Source organism: Pleuronectes platessa, chromosome 10 (assembly GCF_947347685.1).
Source record: "Pleuronectes platessa chromosome 10, fPlePla1.1, whole genome shotgun sequence".
Classification (NCBI taxonomy): Eukaryota; Metazoa; Chordata; class Actinopteri; order Pleuronectiformes; family Pleuronectidae; genus Pleuronectes; species Pleuronectes platessa.
Window position 1 is genome coordinate 2,509,466 of NC_070635.1, and position 20,831 is coordinate 2,530,296.

The following is a 20,831-nucleotide window of genomic DNA, read 5'->3' on the forward strand; positions in this document are numbered from 1 at the left end:
ATACAGTTTGCTTTCCTGACATCACATTTCCCACAGGGCCTCGGTGCTGCTGCCATTTCTCCTACAAGAAACAAATAACACAAAATGAGCTGATAGATTACCCATGATCCTCTTTGTTCAGCACTTTTCTTGCTCCTTAAGGAACAAACTCGAACATGTAACGTGAACGTCTGCTCGACACACAGATCGGTGTTTCCCCCCCCGAGAGGCCGACGGAGGTTTCATTGCCGGTTGTGTAAGACGAGCAGTCGGCAGATGGACGAGGAGGAAAGTGGGTTTTGTACCTGATGGATATTCCAGGCTCTCACCAGGTCGATGGTCTCGGAGATTTACGAGGGAGGGGTTGTGTGTTTCCCTCCTCCGCCTGGGAGTCGAACACATGACTCAACAAGACAGTCAGGCACCTTGGTCTTCCACAGACACAGGATCAGTCTACGACCTGCACAGCTGTCAGTCTCCCATCGGCTGGACTGATCTGCAGACGCTTTACTCCTCATTAATCAGAAGATTGTCTGAGTTTATAGAAACTTTACAGTTTATTCTAACCATTAAATTTATCTGAAAAACAGTCGTCCTGCTTATACTTTAAAAAATAAGTTCTCAGTCCTGTAGAGTTCAATAAACACAATTATCTCACACAGGTCACTAACTCTGAGACTGAACAACAATCTGAAATGTGCATTTTAATACAAATATCATAATTTTGTGCTAATCATGGTGAATTGTTTATCTTTGGGTTCAGGTCAGACATAACAAGTTTATTATTGTTTATTCTTCAATAACTCCACTTAGGAGGTTTTCAACAAGTCTATTTGTCGGTTGGTTTGTTTGTTTGACTGTTTGTTTGACTGTTTTTGAGCAAGATCACACAAATATGTTCGATGTGGATCCGTGAAGAACTCATTCAACCTCATGGATCAGATCCTGGAATATGTTTTTCACTTTCTTCAACATTGTAAGAGGAGTAAGGATCCTGATGAAGAAACTCAGCCACATTAAAGGGACTGAAATCTATGAATGTGGAAGATTTAGTGCAGCTTGGTTGAATTTAATATTGAGACTGTTGGGCCTTGGTGGAGGTTCTAGTTTGTTATCAGCCTCTTCAATGTGAGCATTGTTTGCAGATCATGATAAACCAGTGCAGGATCAGAATCACAGCAAAAGAACAACACAGAACTAATGAATTAGAACACAACTCTTCCCTGTAGATGTTAAATCTATGAAACTTCACTTTGTTGCAGAAAAGCCTGAAAATTTGCAGCATCTCATATTTCTCAACATTTAACTGACGACTTTTTTTAGTAATTCCCCTCAAATGCTTTAACTTATTTTTTACATTTAGATTTGATCCATCACTTCCTCCAGATCCCATTTCTTCTCCTGTGCAGATGAGCTTCAGGTCCTTCACAGAACAACCAGCTCCTGCCAGTGAAAAGCCACATCCGCAGCTGGGCTGCAGTTAAAGCGTGAGAATGGAAACAGGGCATGAATGTGAATGTGAGATCGGACTCGTCCAAACTCTTTGGCTGACGCCGCTTCCCTGAAAACTGCAGCATGTGGAGCATCTGGTTTACTGGTTTGTCTGGTGACTAATGAAACATCACTGACTGGCCAGACGTGAACCTCCATGATTAAAACATCAGTCCTCTTTATTTTCCATCTTTAGAAAGAGGGAAATCAAGGTTTTGTTTTAATTTGCTTAAGAAAAAGTCCTTTTCTGTACATAGTCTTTGGAAAGATACTTATTTCTCTGCATATATAATATTCTGTAAACCTGAGTCATAGGCACTTGAGATCTTTATTTTCGTCTGATCTGATGTCTCGTCCTCACAGATTCCTGATCTCAGCATCGTGTCCGTCTGACGTTACATGAATCTGAATCCACAACAGCAGGTGAACCGAAGCTTTTATGAGATGGATGATGCTGTTGTAAAGGAAGTGTGGTCACAATGTGTTGTCAATTCACTTTGTTGCTGCAAGAGCAAGTGAGGAAACGATTGTATTAAGATTATAGAACCAGAAATATGAATCTATGTAGCCAGATATTAAATGTAAAAGTGTAAACTGGAGTGTTGTGCAAGAGATTCATTAAGTGGTGTGTAGGGAATTCATTAAATATGCTCACTTATGCACAAATATTTAAAAAAATGATTGTCTAGAAATGTATCGTCATGGGATGATTCTCTTTAGATGCATCATCTCAACAACAAGAGAAGACATAGGAAAAAAGAAAAACAGACAAAAGTTACAAACTGAAACTAAAAGAGAGAAAAACAAGATCAAACTCTAACTTAATAAGAAATGAAAGAAATACAAGAAATCATCAAAATCATGCAACAGTGACATGAAAACTGAAAATATGAGTCATTAGTTGTTGAGTTACATCATACATGTATTTATTAATAATGTGTATTTGTATATTTGTGTTTTTAAAGTGGGTGGTAATGAATTTGATTTATTTAAGTTATTTATTTCTATATGTATTTACCCTGCTTTGTGCATTAGGTTCTTACCAGAAGATTTCTGTGTTTCCCTGACACTGTCTCCAATATAATTAATAAACGTACATGATAATAAAAAGTGAAAATATAAACCTCAAACAGACAGATTCTGCTTCTCATAAACACTTTGGATGAAGACTGTTCAGAGTCGTCTGCACTCGGCTCTGCTCTGACCCGAGTCCTGCAGCTCGGGGGCAGATGTGTGCAGATGTGTGCAGAGGTTCCGGAGGTCCGGGTCATGTCGCCCCTCCTAACTGTGATGCTGCAGCCTGCAGGCAGAGAGTGGTCAGCCGCTGCAGCCCGGCGCCTCCGATCAGCTCCTGCAAACCCTCCACAAAGACGAGCTCCGGGTCTCGCCCTGCGTCATTCGTCTTTCCGGGGGTTTTAAACGGAGTGAGTCCTCTCGCTCCTCTCGCTCCGGGTGCTTGTGTCTGTGAACGTCTGGTCTCTGCAGGAAGATGAAGCTGGAAACGCTCGTGAAGCTTCTGCCCTGCGTTGTGTTTTTCCTTCCTCACGCACTGCGCGCTCAGACAGGTACGTGTAAAAACCCGTTACGCACCGTTTCCTCAAGTTTCACGAGCAAACTTCTTGTTGTGTTTTTCCTCTGGTGTTGATATTGATCGAATCCCCATCGGGTCTCGATCAGAACGAGGAGGATGAAGCCTCAGGTAGGATCTAGTTCTGTGCCAAATAGAAGCTGACCCTCTTCCCTCATCCGTCACGTGGCTGTCGTCCAAGGCCACAGAGCTCCAGTCTCATGGTCTCAGTCATGTTCTGAAAACAGAGGAGGACACTTTCTCCTCACCCGCCTGGTTCTGTAGAGTCAGGTGGAGCCGACCAGGTCCAGATGGAGGGACGAGGGACGGATGAGGGACGGATGAGGGACGGACGTGTGTGGACAGCTCAGCTCTGACAGCTCCTGTCATGTTCCTTCAGGGTCTCTCGGTCACTTCACCTCAGACTCAGACCCGGTGTCACCTTTCACTTGACCTCTGAGGTCAGGGCCGTGGGAGTCAGACGCTGCTCTGCTCCCTCTCTCCTGGTGACAGCTCGCTGGGGGGGGGGGGGGGGGGTCGAATGTTCTGATGGTTCCTGGTCTCTACTCGGTCAAACGTCTCCTCACCCCCTTAATCACCTGTCCTCCATCTTTAGTTTTAAATGACACATTTCCCTGACTGGCACAGTAAAACCAGAGATGACCTGTTCCTGGAGATTTACAGTAAAACCAAAAGCTTTATCTTTATTTATAAATGATAAATTAGCTGTGTTATCAGTACAGTTACTGATCCATAAGCAGAGATTACGTTTTACTCCGTAATGGACTGAACTAATTTCCAGGAAACTTCTTTGACATTGAGAGATAACGCCTATTTGGACATTTCCCCAATTTCCCAGGGAATAATTCATGACATTGTTTGAAGAACTGATATCTATATAAAAAGAAATTTACTTCCAGCTGATTTAAAAGTGTTTTTAAGGCTTTACAGTAACCAATAGGTTTATAACATGTAACTGGCACTAATGTGTCTCTGAGATCATGTGAGTTCAGTAGAGAATCAATGTATCTTCAAAAGTTTTGAACTTTGTCCAAACAAACATGATGGATTTACAGATTGTTTTGTCATATGACTGTTGATGTCAGTAAAAGTATATCCATATCCTGAATAATAACATCATTGCCTTTCATCATCTATGTTCATGTCTCTGCACCTTCTCATCCAGATGTTTATGTTGAACCTGGACCAGCTGGACAATGAGCACACGTCCATTAATCCCGTGTTTGTCCTGCAGAAAACCTTCCATGTATTTCACCATTGCTTCTGACAGTGTTGGTGAACATCCAGTGTGTGTCTCTCTCTCTCTCTCTCTCTCTCTCTCTCTCTCTGGCTCTTCTCGCAGCGCTCCCTCCTGAATGTGCGCCGGGGGGGCACTCCATCCTCCAGAACCCCTACCGCAGCGCCACCTTCAGCTCCAGCTGGCTGCAGCAGTCGGCCCTGCAGGACTTCATCTGCGACCACTCCCTCACTCCGGGCTGGTACCAGTTTCAGATTTTTGACAAGCCGGCCAGCATGCCCACTCAGTGCGTGGAGGTAAATGAGCGTTTCTGTAAAAAAGGTCTTTCAAGGACGCAGATCAAACCTGGGAGGGGGTCTGAAGTGGACAGCTCTGAGTTCCACTTGTCTCAAAGAAGAAATCAGGAAATCAGATCAGATCTTGTCTGTTTCTTGGTATTTTCCTTGAAAACCAAATTGCCTCAGATATTCGACACACTTGTAAAAGGTGTCAGACGTCAGGGACATGAGGTTTGTATGAATAGTCTTTATGAGCCAGAGGATCTCAGTCCTTTAAGTTCTTCAGGTCGTGCTCACGTTGCTAAAAGATGCTGGTGATCGGATCTCGATGCTGCTGAGGTCGATCTGATCTAAACTAGGAGCTGTCCACTTGGGATTGAACCAGATGCAACAATAATACTAAACAAATTTTGTGATGTTCAACATTTACGTTCATTTTATGTCATGTGGGGTTGAAACCTTTTTTCCTTATCTTGTCATGTGGGGTTGAAACCTTTTTTCCTTATCTATTATTTAGATGAATGTGTCATTGAATTTCTAAGTTGACGACTTCAATTGTCTTTCTTTTGTTTGATTAAAACACAAAGATTTTTAGTTTATGATTAATATAAGAAAACAGCAATTTCACAAGTGGAACCAAAACAGAAACTGTAGCTCGTTATATAGTTTTGATATTTGCTCAGATTAATGATCAATGGATCATCAGAAAAGTTGCCACGTTTAATAAATTGTAAAGCAACAGTTGCATCAGGGTTTTTAATGTAATGCACGATTCCACATCCCTCGAGTCTTACCTCAGGTAACTCAACGTCTCTTAACTATGTGATGACTGTGACCTTGATTGAAGGTCACACATTTCTCATGACCCCTGAAATTGGGCAGTTTTCATTTTGTCCCCTCGTAGAATCATGTGGTGACGTCCAGAGGTGATAAATACAAAGTCTTGATCTATGATTCTTTTAATTTCAAACACCAACTCATCAGAAACCTCTGCAGACACATCTGGGATCAGGTGTCGCAGAAAACAAAGTGGTTGTGTTTAGATTGTGCAAGTGTGGACACATTTGACTTTGTTGTCAGGTTATTGGTGATTGTGCGTACATATATTTATGAAGGAGAGCTGGAATGTGTCTCATTCCCTGCAAGCGGCCTGCTGAGTGGAGCCTGTGGGATCCATCTGAAGTGTCAGCCTCTCTCTTTCCTCTCCGGGGGATCACTGCTCCCTGTGGGTGATGGATCCCTGCAGGGGAGGGAAGAGAGGAGCTGTGGACATGTGATGCAGAGTGATGAAGATGAAGAGATGATGGTGGAGAAATGGCCATATCCAGACCGTTAACCCTTTTTTAGATGTTTTGGATGTTTGGATACTTTGATTCTCCCCTCCGTTGTCTCTGTCTGAACTTCCAGGTGAACCACTGTGGGACCCAGGCCCCGGTGTGGCTGTCCCTGCGTGAAGGGGAGTCCTTGCCCGGGCCTCTGGAGCTCCGGCAGCTAACAGCCTGCGCCGCCTGGCAGTTCTTCCCGAGCAGCAGCAAAGACTGCTGCCTGTTCCGCATCCCGGTGACGGTGCGCAACTGTGGAGACTTCTACGTCTACCTGCTGCAGCCCACTCAGGGATGCATGGGATACTGCGCTCAAGGTCGGTCCTCTCAACCTGCTGTGTAGGACTTCCTACTTTCCACGACCACGAGTGTGTTAATAATGTTGATTTACAACTCACTGTTATTGAACCCACGGCTCGATCTATCCAACAGAGACGTCAGACACTTTGCCCGTGGCGTCGCTGACCTGTGGCCCCGAGGAGGAGGACGTGGACGGAGCATGTAGAAGTGAGGATCCCGCTGCTTGTCTCCTCGTGTTAGGTCAAACACCAAAACAATCGGGAGGTCGGGGAGTTGCCATGTGGTCAGGAATGCACCGCCGGGCCCCTCACCGCTTCCTTAATGAGCCGAGCATGTGTCCCGGGTCCGCTGGGCCTCGTCCCCTAGCGACGGCCCCTCGGCCCGGGACAGGAGTTACACCAGGGCCGGTTAGAGGAAGCTGGCAGAGGTGGAGGAGGAGGTTTAATTAGAGGGAGATGACAACTCAGTCAGGTTCCTCCACCACCAGACTATGAAAACAGTTTCTTTAAGGACGGGGCCTTCAGGAGAAGAGTTTCACCTTCTCTGCTGCGACTGAGCCGTCAGTCACTCACTGTTAAATCTGCAGTTTGCTTCTTTTCACATTTATATGATATAATAATGTTCTTAATTTTTAAAGCACTTTTCAAAAAAAGGGTTTATAAAGTGCTTCATTGACAAAAAAACAGAGAATTCATGCAGTACAATTACAAATTTGAACAAGTTAAAGCGAGACAATGGATGAACTAAAGAAATATAAGAATACACATGTTTAAAAGAGATTTAAAAAGTTTAAATATATATAAAGTTTAGTACTTTTCAGTTGTAATAACTTGCTGGATGCCTACATTTCTATCGATCTTTCTATCTGTCCATCACATTAATGAGGTTGTTAAATTAGCATTTCCAGATGTGATCAAACCTTTGTAAGTATTAAAATCCTCGTCCTGCTCCTTCTCCCTCTTCTCTCTCAGCCGAGCAGCCTCCCTCTCCCTCAGAGCCTGTGATCGTGTCGGAGGTCAGCGGTAGCTCTGTCTACCTCAAGTGCAGCTTCGACAGCAGCTCCAGCAGCTCCGGCAGCTCCGGCAGCTCCAGCAGCTCCAGCAGCTCCAGCAGCTCCAGCAGCTCCAGCAGCTCCAGCAGATCCAGCAGCTCCAGCAGCTCCAGCAGATCCCTGGGCTTCGTGGTGGCCTGGTCCCGTCTGTCCCCTGAGGGCAGGAAGGACGAGCTGAAGCAGGAGACCACCATCCAGACCTCGGCCTTCATCGAGCTGGACGGGTTCAACCTCCGCCTGGGGGACAAGGTCTGAGGCCGGGCCGCGGGGCTTAACCCTGTGGGGCCCTGGTTGGATTCTAGAAGAACTGTGGTTTATCAGCTTGAGTCCCAAAATAATTATCCTATTTAAATATGTTTCAACCAGGTCCTGGACTTACAAATGTCCTAAGACTTATAAAGGTTTAAGTTACCCCCACATCTGGACTAAAAACTGCTGGACAGACACATATTTTAAATTTGTTAGAATTAATGTTAAAGACAGTCTGAATGAAACATTCATACAACTTGAATTCCCATCCTCTGGAAATACATCAAATATGTGGCTCCTGGAGTTTTAAGAGCTATTATTGAAATCTGTCAATATGTCATTTTGTTTTTAGTGTTCGCTGCTCGTCTGTAGGATCAGGAACTAAAACTATAAAACCTTTTATTCATCCTGGATGTTTTTTAATTTTCTTAATTACTGTATGTTTCTTATATTTTAAATGCATCACTGCACCAGTCACACTGATAAAGAAAAGAGAATTGATGGTATGTACATTACTTCAAAATAAACACAAACACGTGAATCCTCTCTTTCCTTCCTTCTCTCAGATTTACTGCTCCTGTTCCAGTTTCTTCTTGGAGTCTCCGGACGTCCGTGGAGCTTCAGTGGAAAGTCGGGAGTTCTTTGCTGGGATTAGGGTAAATCCCAGTAAACTGAACTTTTAAAACTGTGTGTGTTGTGTCTATATTCCTAGGGGTAAAGTGTTTATGTATATATTTGCTGACAGTCCTCTTTCACAACATGCAGCTGATACCGGAGGTGAGCGTGGTGTCTGAGGATGGGAAGCTGTACGAGTTGGTGGTGGAGAGCTCGGTTCCTGTCCCGTGTGTGCAGGAGACGTCCTCCACCTCTCAGCAGTGCTCTCTGCAGCTGCAGCTCAGCACCAGCAGCCAAGGTGAGAACGTCTGAGCACATAGAGACTTCTTATTGGTCCTGAGAGGGTCTGGAAACAGGTCCTATAATAAGCCAGTCTGTTGAAGACTGTACGTTCCAGTCTAGCAGAGGTTGTTTTTTAAATGGGGATTGAGAAGTTAAAATAGTGAATCCTTGACTTTATACAGAAGTAAACAAAGTCAGGGAGTAACTCAGGTTTAGGATAAACACATGTTGGCAAAGTGAAAAAAGTAATTTGCTACCATTTGCCTGAATTTTCATTTTGGAAAATGATAAATCTTGAGTAACTGAGGAAAAACAGAGAGAAAAAGAGCAGAAAAACTCTCCACATACAGTATTTACCTTTAGATGAATATGCTGCTCTATGCACCTTGCATGTGTAAATTGAAGCTACCTTCTCCTGTGTACAGATAGAAGAAGTAAAAGTGTGTTTGATAATTTTAAAGATGATTTTCCTATCTGCACAGGTCAATAAAAACAGGGCTGTTGAGTCACTTTATTTCACTGTATCTTTACAAATCTCAAAAGCAGCCGACAACGTGTGGGTTAGTTGAAATGATCAAATGAGATATGTTGCAGACGGGGGGTGGCTGGGTGCCGATGTGTCCCTGTCCTCCTGTGTGGTGGATCTGCCCCGTGGCCCCTGCAGAGTCGGGGTCTGCAGCCGAGCTCTGATCCACTTCAGCCCCGTCACGGACTTTGTGAAAGACGGAAACAGGACGACTCAGATCTCCGTCAAACCCATCGTCACGCAGAACTTCCTGTGGAGCGGATACTCACCAGAACCCGTTGAGGTAAACACACCAGACTGTCGATAGCTGCTGCATCTCTGGAAGTATCATATCTTAACTGATCTCTCATTTTCAGATCACAGTGGAGGACGTTCCCTCGGCCTACTGCTACTCCTTCACGGATCCTCACATGATCACATTTGATGGCAGGTACTTCAGTGTCTCAAGCAGTTAATCAGGGAACATCGTGTCTTTAAATCGAAAGTTCAACATAACGCGGCATTTCTAAATCGCACTTTGCAAATATCTAATACGATCCAATGACAGGAACCTGTGTTTTCCTTCTGTGCAGATACTATGAGAGCTTCCAGATCGGCACCTTTGTCCTGTACAAGAGCAGCTTGTGGCCGTTCGAGGTCCACGTGCGTCAGTGGGAGTGCGGCGGTGTGGTGCACGCCGCCTCGTGCGTGTGCGGCTTCGTGGCGAGGGACGGCGGCGACGTCATCGCTTTCGACATGTGCAACGGGGAACTGGGCGAAACCAAACCTCATCTGTCCGTGAAGAACCGAGACCTGAGCAGGAGCGGCATCCGCATCACGGAGTCCTACCAGGGACGAAAAGTCACTGTGAGCTAGAGCAACAATCACACACTTTAACACCCACCTACTTTCCTGCTGACTTCCAGAGCACTTCTAGATTTAATATAAATATGTAAGACTCATCTAACTGTTACTGTGACCTTCTCTGCACTCAAACTCTGAGGATGATCTCTTGTGTCCATGTTGTCTCCAGATGACCTTCTCCTCTGGAGCGTTTGTCCGTGCAGATGTTTCCGACTGGGGGATGAGTCTGACAGTCAGAGCCCCCGGGTCAGACCGGGGTCACACTGAGGGTCTGTGTGGGACCTACGACGGACAGACGGACAATGACTTCCATGCAGCAGGGGGCGCCACACTGAGGGACCTGCACGCTTTTATCTCCGAATGGAGGTCAGTTTTATTTAAGGATGTCTGAGCAGGAGTTTCTGTGACTCGACTCTCTCTCCTCTTCACTGACATCCTGTTCTTTTTATTCCTCCTCTGTCAGACTCCCTCCAGGAGGCAGCCTGTTCGACACCCTGCCGTCCCACCTGAGTGCACCGAGCCCCCGCAGGTACTGTACCTGTCAGGCAGAGCCCCGCCTGGCCTCCTCCAGAGCTCGGCTGCAGACGCTCACAGCCCCGGACCCCAGCTGCTCTCATCAGGGCAACCTGCACGTCCTCAGCGTCATCCCCACGCTGGACGTCACGGCCGAGTACATCGGCTCAGTGGAGTTGCTCAGAGGCAACGAGAGACAGATGCTTCCTCCGGGTCAACAAGCCCACGATCACGGTGTTGGCTCCCAGAGGCAGCAGCTCAGAGGGAGGCGGCAGGCCCACCGTTACATTTCTAACCCCCCGCACCAGAGCCTCAGCCAGGCGGACTTGGAGGGATTTACCTACTTCTTCCCTGAGGACCACGAACCAGCAGCTCAACTGGACTCTTCCCCAACGTGGCCCACACCGTCCGGCCTCACCGAGCCTCAGGCCCGGGCCCGGTGCCAGAGGGCTGTGGCTCAATCGAGCATCGTGATAGGCTGCGGGCGCCTGATAGAGAGGTCCCTGATGGACCATGTGGTGGTTATGTGCGTCACCGACCTGCAGCTGAAGGACGAGCTGTCGTGGCTGAACGCGACCTTACCGCTGCTGGAGAACGAGTGTGAGAGGAGGCTGGTGGAGGAGAAGAGGAGGGAGAAGGAGCATCAGGACGTACTGGCCGCCCTCAAGTGTCCCAGTCTGTGCAATGGGAACGGACAGTGCTCGGAATGGGGTTGTGTGTGCTTCCCGGGATTTGGGTCCTACGACTGCAGTGTGCTGTCTGGTAACACACTAAACACACAACAACACAAATCAATACTGAAGCTCATATCAGGTAGTTTCAACTTATGGATAAAGAAGTATTCAGGTACAGAAATACCAAAGATATATCTGAGGTGAATTAGAATAAAGCGAGACATCACAGTAGCTAGAAATATATCTTTGTAGAAGTAGATCAAGCCTCATACAGCTAAGCCAACTGAATCCACAGTATCTCAGCTACACGTTGGTCTAAGTAGCAGGTTGGTGTAACTGGCTGAAAAAACGACTTTCCATTGAAAATCCACTAAATTCTGACTCTTATAAGAATCTGCAGGAAATTACACACTCATAGACTTTAGTCCCTTAATTGTACTGTTTTCTTTTCATCTAGAACCAGTAATTATTCACTGGGAGGTTGGAGAAAATGTCAAAAAATAGGACATATCTGAATACGTTAAACAAATTGATTAAAACAAAGTTTCCAGCCTTGTTTTTGTTCATGTGACAGTTGCATGCACTCGTCTGTCTTCCTCTTGACTTCTATGGAGACAGACGTGTCACTGTATTATTCTCCACTCGTCTTGACTCTTTGTCGTTGATGTTGTGAAGACCAGATCCCAGAGATCACCGAGCTGGAGAAGGAGGGTCTGTGTGATGTGCGACAGGGCGACTGCTCCAGCCTCCAGGTCCACGGTCAAGGCTTCAAGGACTCGTACGAGCTCAAGTGTGAGTTTGTTCAAGAAAAGGTACGTGTCCTGCTCTGGTCTGTGTGTCTTTCTATGATATCCTGTGTATGGATTTTATTTTAACTGTTCGAGGGGATATCTAAGTAGAGGTTTTAATTATCTGTGGTTTACAAGCTTTGTGATTAGTCTATTTCTCTGTCTTATGACCGAACCCCACTTCATTCCTCTTGTCTTTCCTGGTGTCATCTCTGATGTCTCTCTCTCTCTCTCTCTCTCTCTCTCTCTCTCTTTTCCCTCCTGTGTCTCTCGTCCAGTTTGTGGATGGAGACTGGATCCTGGACGAGCCCCATTTCATCCTGGCCACCTTCCTGGATGTGACGGCCCTGGAGTGTGCACTCCCCCTGGAGGTCAACGGACATCACGCAGGCCTGGACCAGGACACGGAGATGAACAGACCTCTGGCCCGCTGGCAGATCAAAGTGAGTTTCTGTAATGCACAGGGAAGCTCACAGTGTTTTATTCTCTTATTCTCTCTGTGCAGGATCTACAGTAATGAAAGCTCCCACAGTAAATCTGCAGTGGAGCAGGTGGAAGCAGACTGATGTGATGTTTTGTGTAGTTTTCAGTTTCTGGCCTCAGTTGTGGAAAGTTCTTCAATCAGCATTTTGAATCAGTATATTTAATTTTGCCAAGTGCAATAAACAAAGTATTGTGTGCAGATCTGTTTAGATTAGATCTGTAGATTAGATTTGTTAAATATCATAAGAACGTTTATCTCTGAGGCCTGTTGCAAGACGACAGGATCCTCAACCTCTCACATTTGAGAGGTTGAGAATGAGCCCATCTGAGAGATTGTAGATCAGTTTATTTGCTTAATGCATTTTCTTCCCTCTGACGGCAGGTGTCCAACGACGGCTACAGCTTCAGCAACGCTAAGATCCTGACCCTGTACGACGGAGCCTGTCACATCTGCAGCTTGAACTCTGAAGTCCTCTGCACCCTGAGGGTAACACGTCATCAGAAGCATGGCTAAAGATTGTCTGATTGTCTTTGTCCTTTAACCACATCATCCTCAACATTAGATTTTAACTGTGTTTTGGGGATTTCTGTATATATTTTGGAGACATCATCTTGTTATAACAGCCATGTTTTCTGCTTTAGCTGCAAATTCTAGCATCACATTCACCGATCAGGCTGTGATTTTGTGTAGCGGAATGTGTGAGACTTTCATAAACAAAGGAAACAGAATGTGTTTAGTTTTTCATGTTCTGTTTCACATTTGAACCTGTGTGGCTCGCCGAGGGAGGCCGGGGCTGTAGTGGCCTCTAAACATCATGTTTCAAATTACCAAAGACAGTTTGTCTCCGAGTAAGAAACACAGAACATATGTGTTTTTTTATATATATTTATATAATAATATATTGTTTTGCTTCCCAGGAGAAAACCTGCCACATTGAGGGCCTGTGTTACAGCGAGGGAGAGTCCAACCCCAGCAGCCCCTGCCTCACATGCCGGCCCGACTCGTCCAAACACACATGGTCCATAGCAGAGAGTAAGTACACAAACACGTCCTTGTCCCTAAGCTGTTCAGTCTCATAGGTTCAGATCGAACAGCAGAGAGAGAGAGAAAGTCCAAACTAAAAACCCCAGGTGATGTGAAACTTTTTGAACTTCCTCTGTGGAGCTGAGGCTGGATCTCCATCACGGTGTGTTTGGTGGTCGCTGGTCACTCGGGGCTGTTTGGATAATTTGTCAGCAGCTCTGTGCAGATTGGAACCATTGAAGCTGCTCCGGCCCCCCCCGGCGCTGACAGAGGAGCTCACCTCATTGTTACACTTTCTGACCAACTTTACTTCTTCAACTTAAAAGTAGGTCACACGCTGCTCTGCTCCCTTCACAGGAGAATCCACCGTCCACTTCACAGGAGTTAGAGGATAAATGCTGACAGGGCAAGGTGCTGATCAGGGATCAGCCTGATGATATCAGCTCCTTGATATATTTATACTGTCAGTCACTCGTTTGATCATTCATGCGTTTAATCAATTATTCATTTATACTTTAAAAGGTAGAGTTGGACCTGTCCTGGACTTTTGAGGTTAATATTGATGTTTGAGAGTTTAGACGAAAGAAGAAACGATTTGTTTTTAAAAGCTCTCGTTTTTACCACAGAATGTGAACAAAGATGGATGAAGCATCTCCACTTCCTCCTGTTGTACAAAATGAGACTAAAGATTCCACCATCTTGCGGGTTTTACATAATTAAGATTTATTCTTTCCCTCCTTTGTATTTCCCCGACAGAGAACAAGCCTCCGGTTCTGCAGCCGCCGCCGTCTCCTCTCCGCTCCTTCCAGGGTGAGAACTTCATCTACCAGCTCCGAGCTCAGGACTCTGAGGGCTTCAGCTTCAGCCTGATATCAGGTCCTGAGGGAGCGTCTCTGTCCCCGGCTGGTCTGCTGAGGTGGAAGTCCTCAGCTGAGACCTCAGGCACACAGACCTTCTACTTCTCTATGATGGACGACTGTGACGCAGAGACCACAGCGTCTGTGCAGGTACTGCTGGCTTCATGGGTTATGGGGTCTTTACATCACAAATATATAATAATATGAATACAAATAAAAGGTTATCAAAACATAAAGACATGGTTATACATGCTTTGACTTTTTAAAGACATTTTGAAAGTCTCAAACACATTTACTCTGGAATTTTTCAAGCGTCCACAGCCTTTAATGTGTTTTACTGCTGCCGGCCACTAGAAGGAGCTGAGGACATGTTATTTCTACTGAAGGGGCTCTGTCACAATTCCATACTTCACACCACATATTGATTCTCTGCAGGTTTTGAACATTGTTCAAACTAAACATGTGACAAAATATGAGAAAAGTAAGTAGAATCAAGTTTAAAGACAAAGTCAAAGTTTCTCTCTTCTTTTTGTTTTGAGAGAAACTGGTAATTTAAAGTCTTCTTGTTGCTTATTAGTATGTTGGTTCATTTGTTTACTTGTTTATTTCATTATTGAATTTAATTTCACAACCAATGTTGCTGTCCATCTTTTGGTTTTTCACGTGTACGTCCATACACCTGCCTGAGTTTCCAGAACCTCTAAACACCACACATGTGTAATACAAATATAGATAATTTCTAAATCATAATCCAGGGAGACTGAAGTCCAAATAATGAATCAAATAAAAACCAGTGCCTATAGGACAGTATCTTTGTTTGTCCCAGGTGTCTGTGGGATCCTGTGATTGTCTCAACGGAGCTTCCTGCGTCTCTAACGTCAACCTCCCTGTCGGCAGCGGAGAATACGTGTGTGTGTGTCCCAGTGGATTCAATGGGGAAAGGTGTGGGGTGGATATGGATGATTGTAAACCCAACCCCTGCAGACTGGGTCGCTGCATCGACGGACCAGACTCCTTCTCCTGTGTCTGTCCTCCAGGGATGACAGGTACTCATCTGTCAGTGGATTCCTTTGTGCAGGGCCAAGCTTTTCATTAAGTGGTGACCTGAGATCTGCAGGATATACTGTTGTATGAGGGTTTTCTTCATGGATATATGTTTGTGTTTGCAGTTCTTTTAGCTTCATGATCCTTTAATATGCTGCACACCTATTTTCTTTTCATTTGTAGTATTTTAACCTTGGTTTATAGTTTTTTTTTGGTAAGTGGTGAAGTATTTCCACTTCATGCCGCTTTGTGTTCCCTGTGTTTTCAGGCCGGACGTGTAGAGAAGATCTGGACGAGTGCGTCTCTCAGCCTTGTTTCCCTGGAACGAGCTGTAACAACACGCTGGGCTCCTTCGTCTGTGGCGTCTGTCCACAGGGATTCACCGGTGATGGAAGAAACTGCACTCGTGAGTCCACCTCCTCAGATTTTGTTTTTTTGGAAAGCAATAGTTTAATTTCTCTCAAAACTTTCTCAAGCTCTCAGCTCCAATCTCAGAGTTCTTACTAAAGAAATAAAAGCTTAAAAATGGTTTAAATATATCGTTTCTTTAAAGGAAAAATAAATTATATTCCTTCTCCACCTGGACCCTGTAGTTTTTGGCAAATAATTACAATTAAGTAAATAGAAATGTGATTTATTTTCATCAGCGGATGTGTTTACGACAACAGATGTATTGATGTGAGATTATGTGATTTTTAGGATATATACAACAATGTATCTCAATGGCACAGACCACAGTTTTAACTACTCAAACAATATTCAAATTTGGTTGTGTTACTTTTATGGGATACATAAACGCTTCCATTCATCTCAAAGGTAACACAGAGTCCACGGCGAAGGTTTTAAACACACAATCAAGAGTCCCACAGTTTTTCCTGAGGCCCAAACCCTCGGGCCCGTCGCCCTGCAGCAGGAGGCCGTGTCACCCGGGGGTTCAGTGCTTTGACAGCACCCACGTCTCCGCGGGGTTCGCCTGTGGACCCTGTCCAACGGGCTTCCAGGGAAATGGACGAACGTGTGCAGCGACAGGTGAGAGTGAAGCAGTTCTCTAGCATTTTTAAATATGGATAAACACATTGATGGGACAGGAAAGTGTTTAAGTTTTGAAACTGTGTTCTTTTTTAAGCCATATCCTCTAACTCCCAGTGTTTTACAGGTCAGGGATCAGTCCTCAGCGGAGCAGACGGTCATATTCACATTACCAGATCAAATTCCAGCAAGGAAACGAGTCCCACCACCTCCTCTTCCTCCTCCTCCTCCTCTTCCTCCTCCTCCTCCTCCTCCTCCTCCTCTTCATCGTCTCCCACCTCAGCCAGACGACCCTCTGACAGGAGGACCAGACCAGAAGCCACCATCTCCACCGTCAGGAGAGTTTCTGCCACCGACCGGAGGACGACAGTGACTCCACAGAATCAAACTGGAACAGAAGTGTTTGTCTCCACTGTCCTCAGAGGTCAGCCCAGTGGGGGGGAGCTGACCCCTGAGCTCCTCGCCACCGGGGTCAAGTGGGGGAAACCGTCTCACCGCGTGACCTGCGCCGACTCTCCCTGCTTCCCGGGTGTCCCCTGTGAGCCCAGTGTCACCGGGTCCTTTAGGTGTGGACGCTGCCCGCATGGTTTCACCGGTGATGGAGTCGTATGTAAAGGTAGAGATTCTAATAACAGCTTATGAGAGTATTAATCATGTAAAATATCTGGTTATATGCTCACTAGTGTGGGGTAGAAATTCATATTTCTTTGTGCTTGAGAGTCCCTGACTTTTATGTCAATTAAATTCAAATTACGTAATTTAAGTAACACAACATTATTGACAGGTGAAGCCATTGTTCCAAACTCACCAACAGAACAAAGTTTATAATCACGCCTTGATAATAAACATGTGACTTACGTGTTTCAGCCGTGTGCAGGTATCAGTGTGGGAGGAACATGGAGTGCTCTCTGCCCAACACCTGCACCTGTAAGGAAGGTTACACCGGATACAACTGTCACATAGGTGAGGAGGAGATGGGTTGGATTCATTAAATCATGTCACACTTCAATTAACCTCTAAAAAGCCCACATGTGGGTCCAAGAACCTAAACTTCAGAGTTCACTTTGTACACGAATTGTGATCTGCTATAAAAAATAAATGTGGTATAATTAATGTTTATATCTGTGTGGATAAGGCTCATAATGACAAACTGATCAATTTGAACGAGCTAGGGTGCAAAAGTAGATTAACCCAGGTTAGATATATACAAAGTACATAAGGAAAACATATTATTTCATGTTCAGAATGAGTAATCATCAATAATACTAACTACTGATGGTTTCTCTGTCCAAATTATCTGTTAATACAGGGAGTAAAACCACAGACAAAGATTAAAGTACTATATGTAATGGGACATATAGAGATACACGTGTAGATACATCACAGAAAACATCTAATATTAATTGTTATTATGAATTTTAAACCACATCTGAAGATTCATCTGCCTTGTTTCTCCTCTTGCAGCCGTGTGTCGCCCCGACTGCAAGAACCAGGGCAAATGTGTGAGACCCAACGTGTGTGAATGTCCTGCAGGCTACAGTGGATCCACCTGTGAGGAAGGTAAACTCAACTCAGATCAATATGCTGACACACAAACATACACTCACAACACAATGATGAGTGTCTTTGTGTTGCTTTCATCCTGTGTCGTTGTGTAGCGAGCTGCGAGCCGCCCTGTCAGCACGGAGGAACCTGTCTGGTCAGAAACCTGTGCACCTGCCCCTACGGCTACGTGGGACCCAGATGTGAAATCAGTGAGATGTTACTATTATTATTTATATAGACTGTTATTAATTTGACCTCTGACATTACAATGTGTATTAAGTGCAGTATGTGAACAATATGATGCAATGGTTCTTGTACAGATTCAGAATTTTCGCAAATTGGAGTTGAAATTTTAAAAATCTGTCCATGGGACGATGCTGTGACTTCGGTTCTCTTGAATTCAGTTGATTAAGTTTGTGTACTTGTATTTAGAAGTATGTGTGTGTGTGTGTGTGTTAATCACGTGTGTGTCTCAGTGGTGTGTAACAGGCACTGTGAGAACGGAGGCGAGTGTGTGTCGCCTGATGTCTGTCGATGCAAACCCGGCTGGAACGGACCGACGTGTAACTCAGGTAGCATCATGTGTGTTCACACGCTGAATGTGTTTATTTTAATTTTTGTGTACAGGCTGATCTTAAAGCTCAAGATATCTATGATATATATAGTGTAGATTTGAAATAAAGGTTTTCAGACTGCGGTTGTTAAATATTCTGCGTCTAACTGTCGCTCCTCGTTTGCTCTGCAGCTCTGTGTAGCCCCGTGTGTCTGAACGGAGGAACCTGCATCAAGCCCAACTTCTGTGCTTGTCCCAGTGGCTTCTACGGCTCCCAGTGTCAAATCGGTGAGTTGTCATGTGTAAATACAACAGACACACGTTTGTACAAGATATTTGAAAAGGCTAAAACTGAACCTGTCTACGTTTTAATGACTTTGAGCCTGAAGAAGAATCTTTGAGTTGTTTACATGATAAAACTCTTCAATACACTAATCAGGGTTATACTGGCTTTTTATTGTTGGAGGTTTTGAATCTATAGGTAAAATTACAATTCTTTTTAGATCATAATTTATTTCTGAATCCACCAGGACTTGAATTAGCTTTCATTTAATTTTAAAGTACAGAGTTAATGGAAATTCTTTCATAATGATCAAACAGTTGTTTCAGAGGCAAGAATGAAACTATTGGAGACATTGATTTTTATTGAGTTTGATATTAAAACATTAGATTTAATTATTGGACAATTCCAGAAATGTCTGCACTTCCCTTTAAAAAAGAATTTAAAATAGAAGGCATTTTTTACTCCACTGATTAGATGGTGATTTTTCCATGTCATCCCAGAGGTCAGAGGTCAGGGCCCGGTCACACAGATCTAGATCTAGTTAAGGGGCTTAGCTCTGAATTATTACATCACCTCCGCGCACCAGGAGAGGAGCTGAGGAGAAAAGTCAACCACTTACAATCACTGTGGAATTTCTGTGTTACCCATGATGATGATGATGACCTCCAGTTGAACGTTGTTGTGTGTTTCAGCGGTTTGTAATCCTCCCTGTAAGAACGGGGGTCAGTGCATGAGGAACAACGTGTGCTCCTGCCCCGAGGGCTACACGGGGAAGAGGTGTCAAAAGAGTGAGTGAGTTTCCTGCCCACCACGATGCTGCAGAGATCATTTGTCCCCTGCAGCTCACTGTTCAGAAAACCATGTGTTCCAGGTGTGTGTGAGCCGATGTGCATGAACAAAGGAAAGTGTGTGGGACCCAACACGTGCTCCTGTGCGTCCGGATGGAGAGGCAGCAGGTGTAGCATACGTGAGTGTGTCTGTGTGTTTGTGTCGCACACAACAAGTACATCACAGCTGATATAAAGATCAGAACTTTGTGTGTTTAGGTTTAAAATCAAAGATTTAAACCAGCCACAGGCTTGTTGACACTTCAGGGTGGATTCATTTTAACCAGATTTCAGGTTTGTGTTGAAACTGTTGATCGAGCTGCTGCTGTGTTTTCCTCCCTCTTCTCACTTTTAGCCGTGTGCCTGCAAAAGTGTAAAAATGGCGGCGAGTGTGTTGGACCCAGCACCTGCCACTGTCCCATCGGCTGGGAAGGCCTGCAGTGTCAGACCCGTGAGTGTATTCATGATTAAAAAAACACCGATTTATGTATTTATGAATAATTAAATCATTGCTTTGGTTTGAATTCCCTCCTCAGCGATCTGTAAGCAGCGTTGCCTGAACGGAGGGAGGTGTGTCCTACCAGATTACTGCCACTGCCGTAAAGGCTACAAGGGTCTGACCTGCACAGTGAAGGTCAGTGTGAGGGGACGCTTCATTTAATCTGACTCAGTGAAGCTCAGTGGGAAAAGTACCCAACGGCTCTAACACCTCAAGGGTTGAAAGTTCTATTCCCTCAGAGGTTCTGCTTTCTCCCATTTGGGCCTCTCATGTTAACAGATTCAATCCAAGCATCCATTTAGTCTGAAAGGTTCTCATCGTGAAACAGATGTTTTTTTATCCAGATGTTTAGAGGAGTCTTGAGATTCAGGAACCACGACTGTTAGGGATCTTAAACGAGTTTCTGGGTTTTTATTCTGGACAGAAAATGCTTGGCTCTGTTACTTGATACATGAGGCGCAGACTGCAGCTACACAATAAAGACTCAACAAACTGTAATACTGTAACATGGAGATAAAAGAAGTTGTGTGAAATTTAAATTTATTGAATTTTGTTTTACACCTTCACAGGCGTCACAAGCATGATGGGAAAGAAGAGAGAGAGAGAGAGAGAGAGAGAGACAGAGAGAAGGAGTGAAGGAAGCTACAAAATGCACAAAGCAAGATGAGGCACCACAAGTTGTTGTATGTATGTGTGTGTATTGTGTGTGCGTGTGTGTGTATTTGCATGTGCTTGAATGTGTGGCTCTGTGCACACTTGAGCACGAACAGAGGCACTTGATGAATTGCACTTGTCTTTGCGTCCCCGTGTGTTTCACTACCTCAAGGCTGAAAGTCAACACACATCTGGTCGAGTCATCAGCAGAGATCTCACACAGATGTGAGATGTGTGTGTGTGTGTTGGTGCAGAATATTGTGTAGAAGAAGTAAATGGCTCATTCATAAGATGGAG

The 20,831-nt window shown here is 44.8% G+C and overlaps 1 protein-coding gene across 1 annotated transcript; it reads left to right on the forward strand.

Annotated features, from left to right (window-relative positions):
- The first annotated feature begins 2,797 nt into the window (after positions 1-2,797).
- vwde (von Willebrand factor D and EGF domains) lies at positions 2,798-20,499 on the forward strand. The gene is made up of 32 exons (XM_053432848.1): positions 2,798-3,035; positions 4,401-4,591; positions 5,981-6,212; positions 6,328-6,402; positions 7,167-7,264; positions 7,364-7,495; positions 8,062-8,151; positions 8,261-8,408; positions 8,987-9,201; positions 9,275-9,348; positions 9,491-9,764; positions 9,931-10,127; positions 10,225-11,036; positions 11,624-11,760; positions 12,015-12,179; positions 12,602-12,706; positions 13,138-13,252; positions 14,000-14,250; positions 14,927-15,146; positions 15,413-15,550; positions 15,961-16,173; positions 16,301-16,789; positions 17,041-17,136; positions 17,638-17,733; positions 17,832-17,927; positions 18,195-18,290; positions 18,464-18,559; positions 19,247-19,342; positions 19,426-19,521; positions 19,737-19,832; positions 19,918-20,015; positions 20,450-20,499. Exons 1-32 carry the CDS (start codon positions 2,960-2,962, stop codon positions 20,462-20,464), a joined length of 5,328 nt encoding a protein of 1,775 aa, XP_053288823.1. The 5' UTR covers positions 2,798-2,959; the 3' UTR covers positions 20,465-20,499.
- Positions 20,500-20,831: the final 332 nt, after the last annotated feature.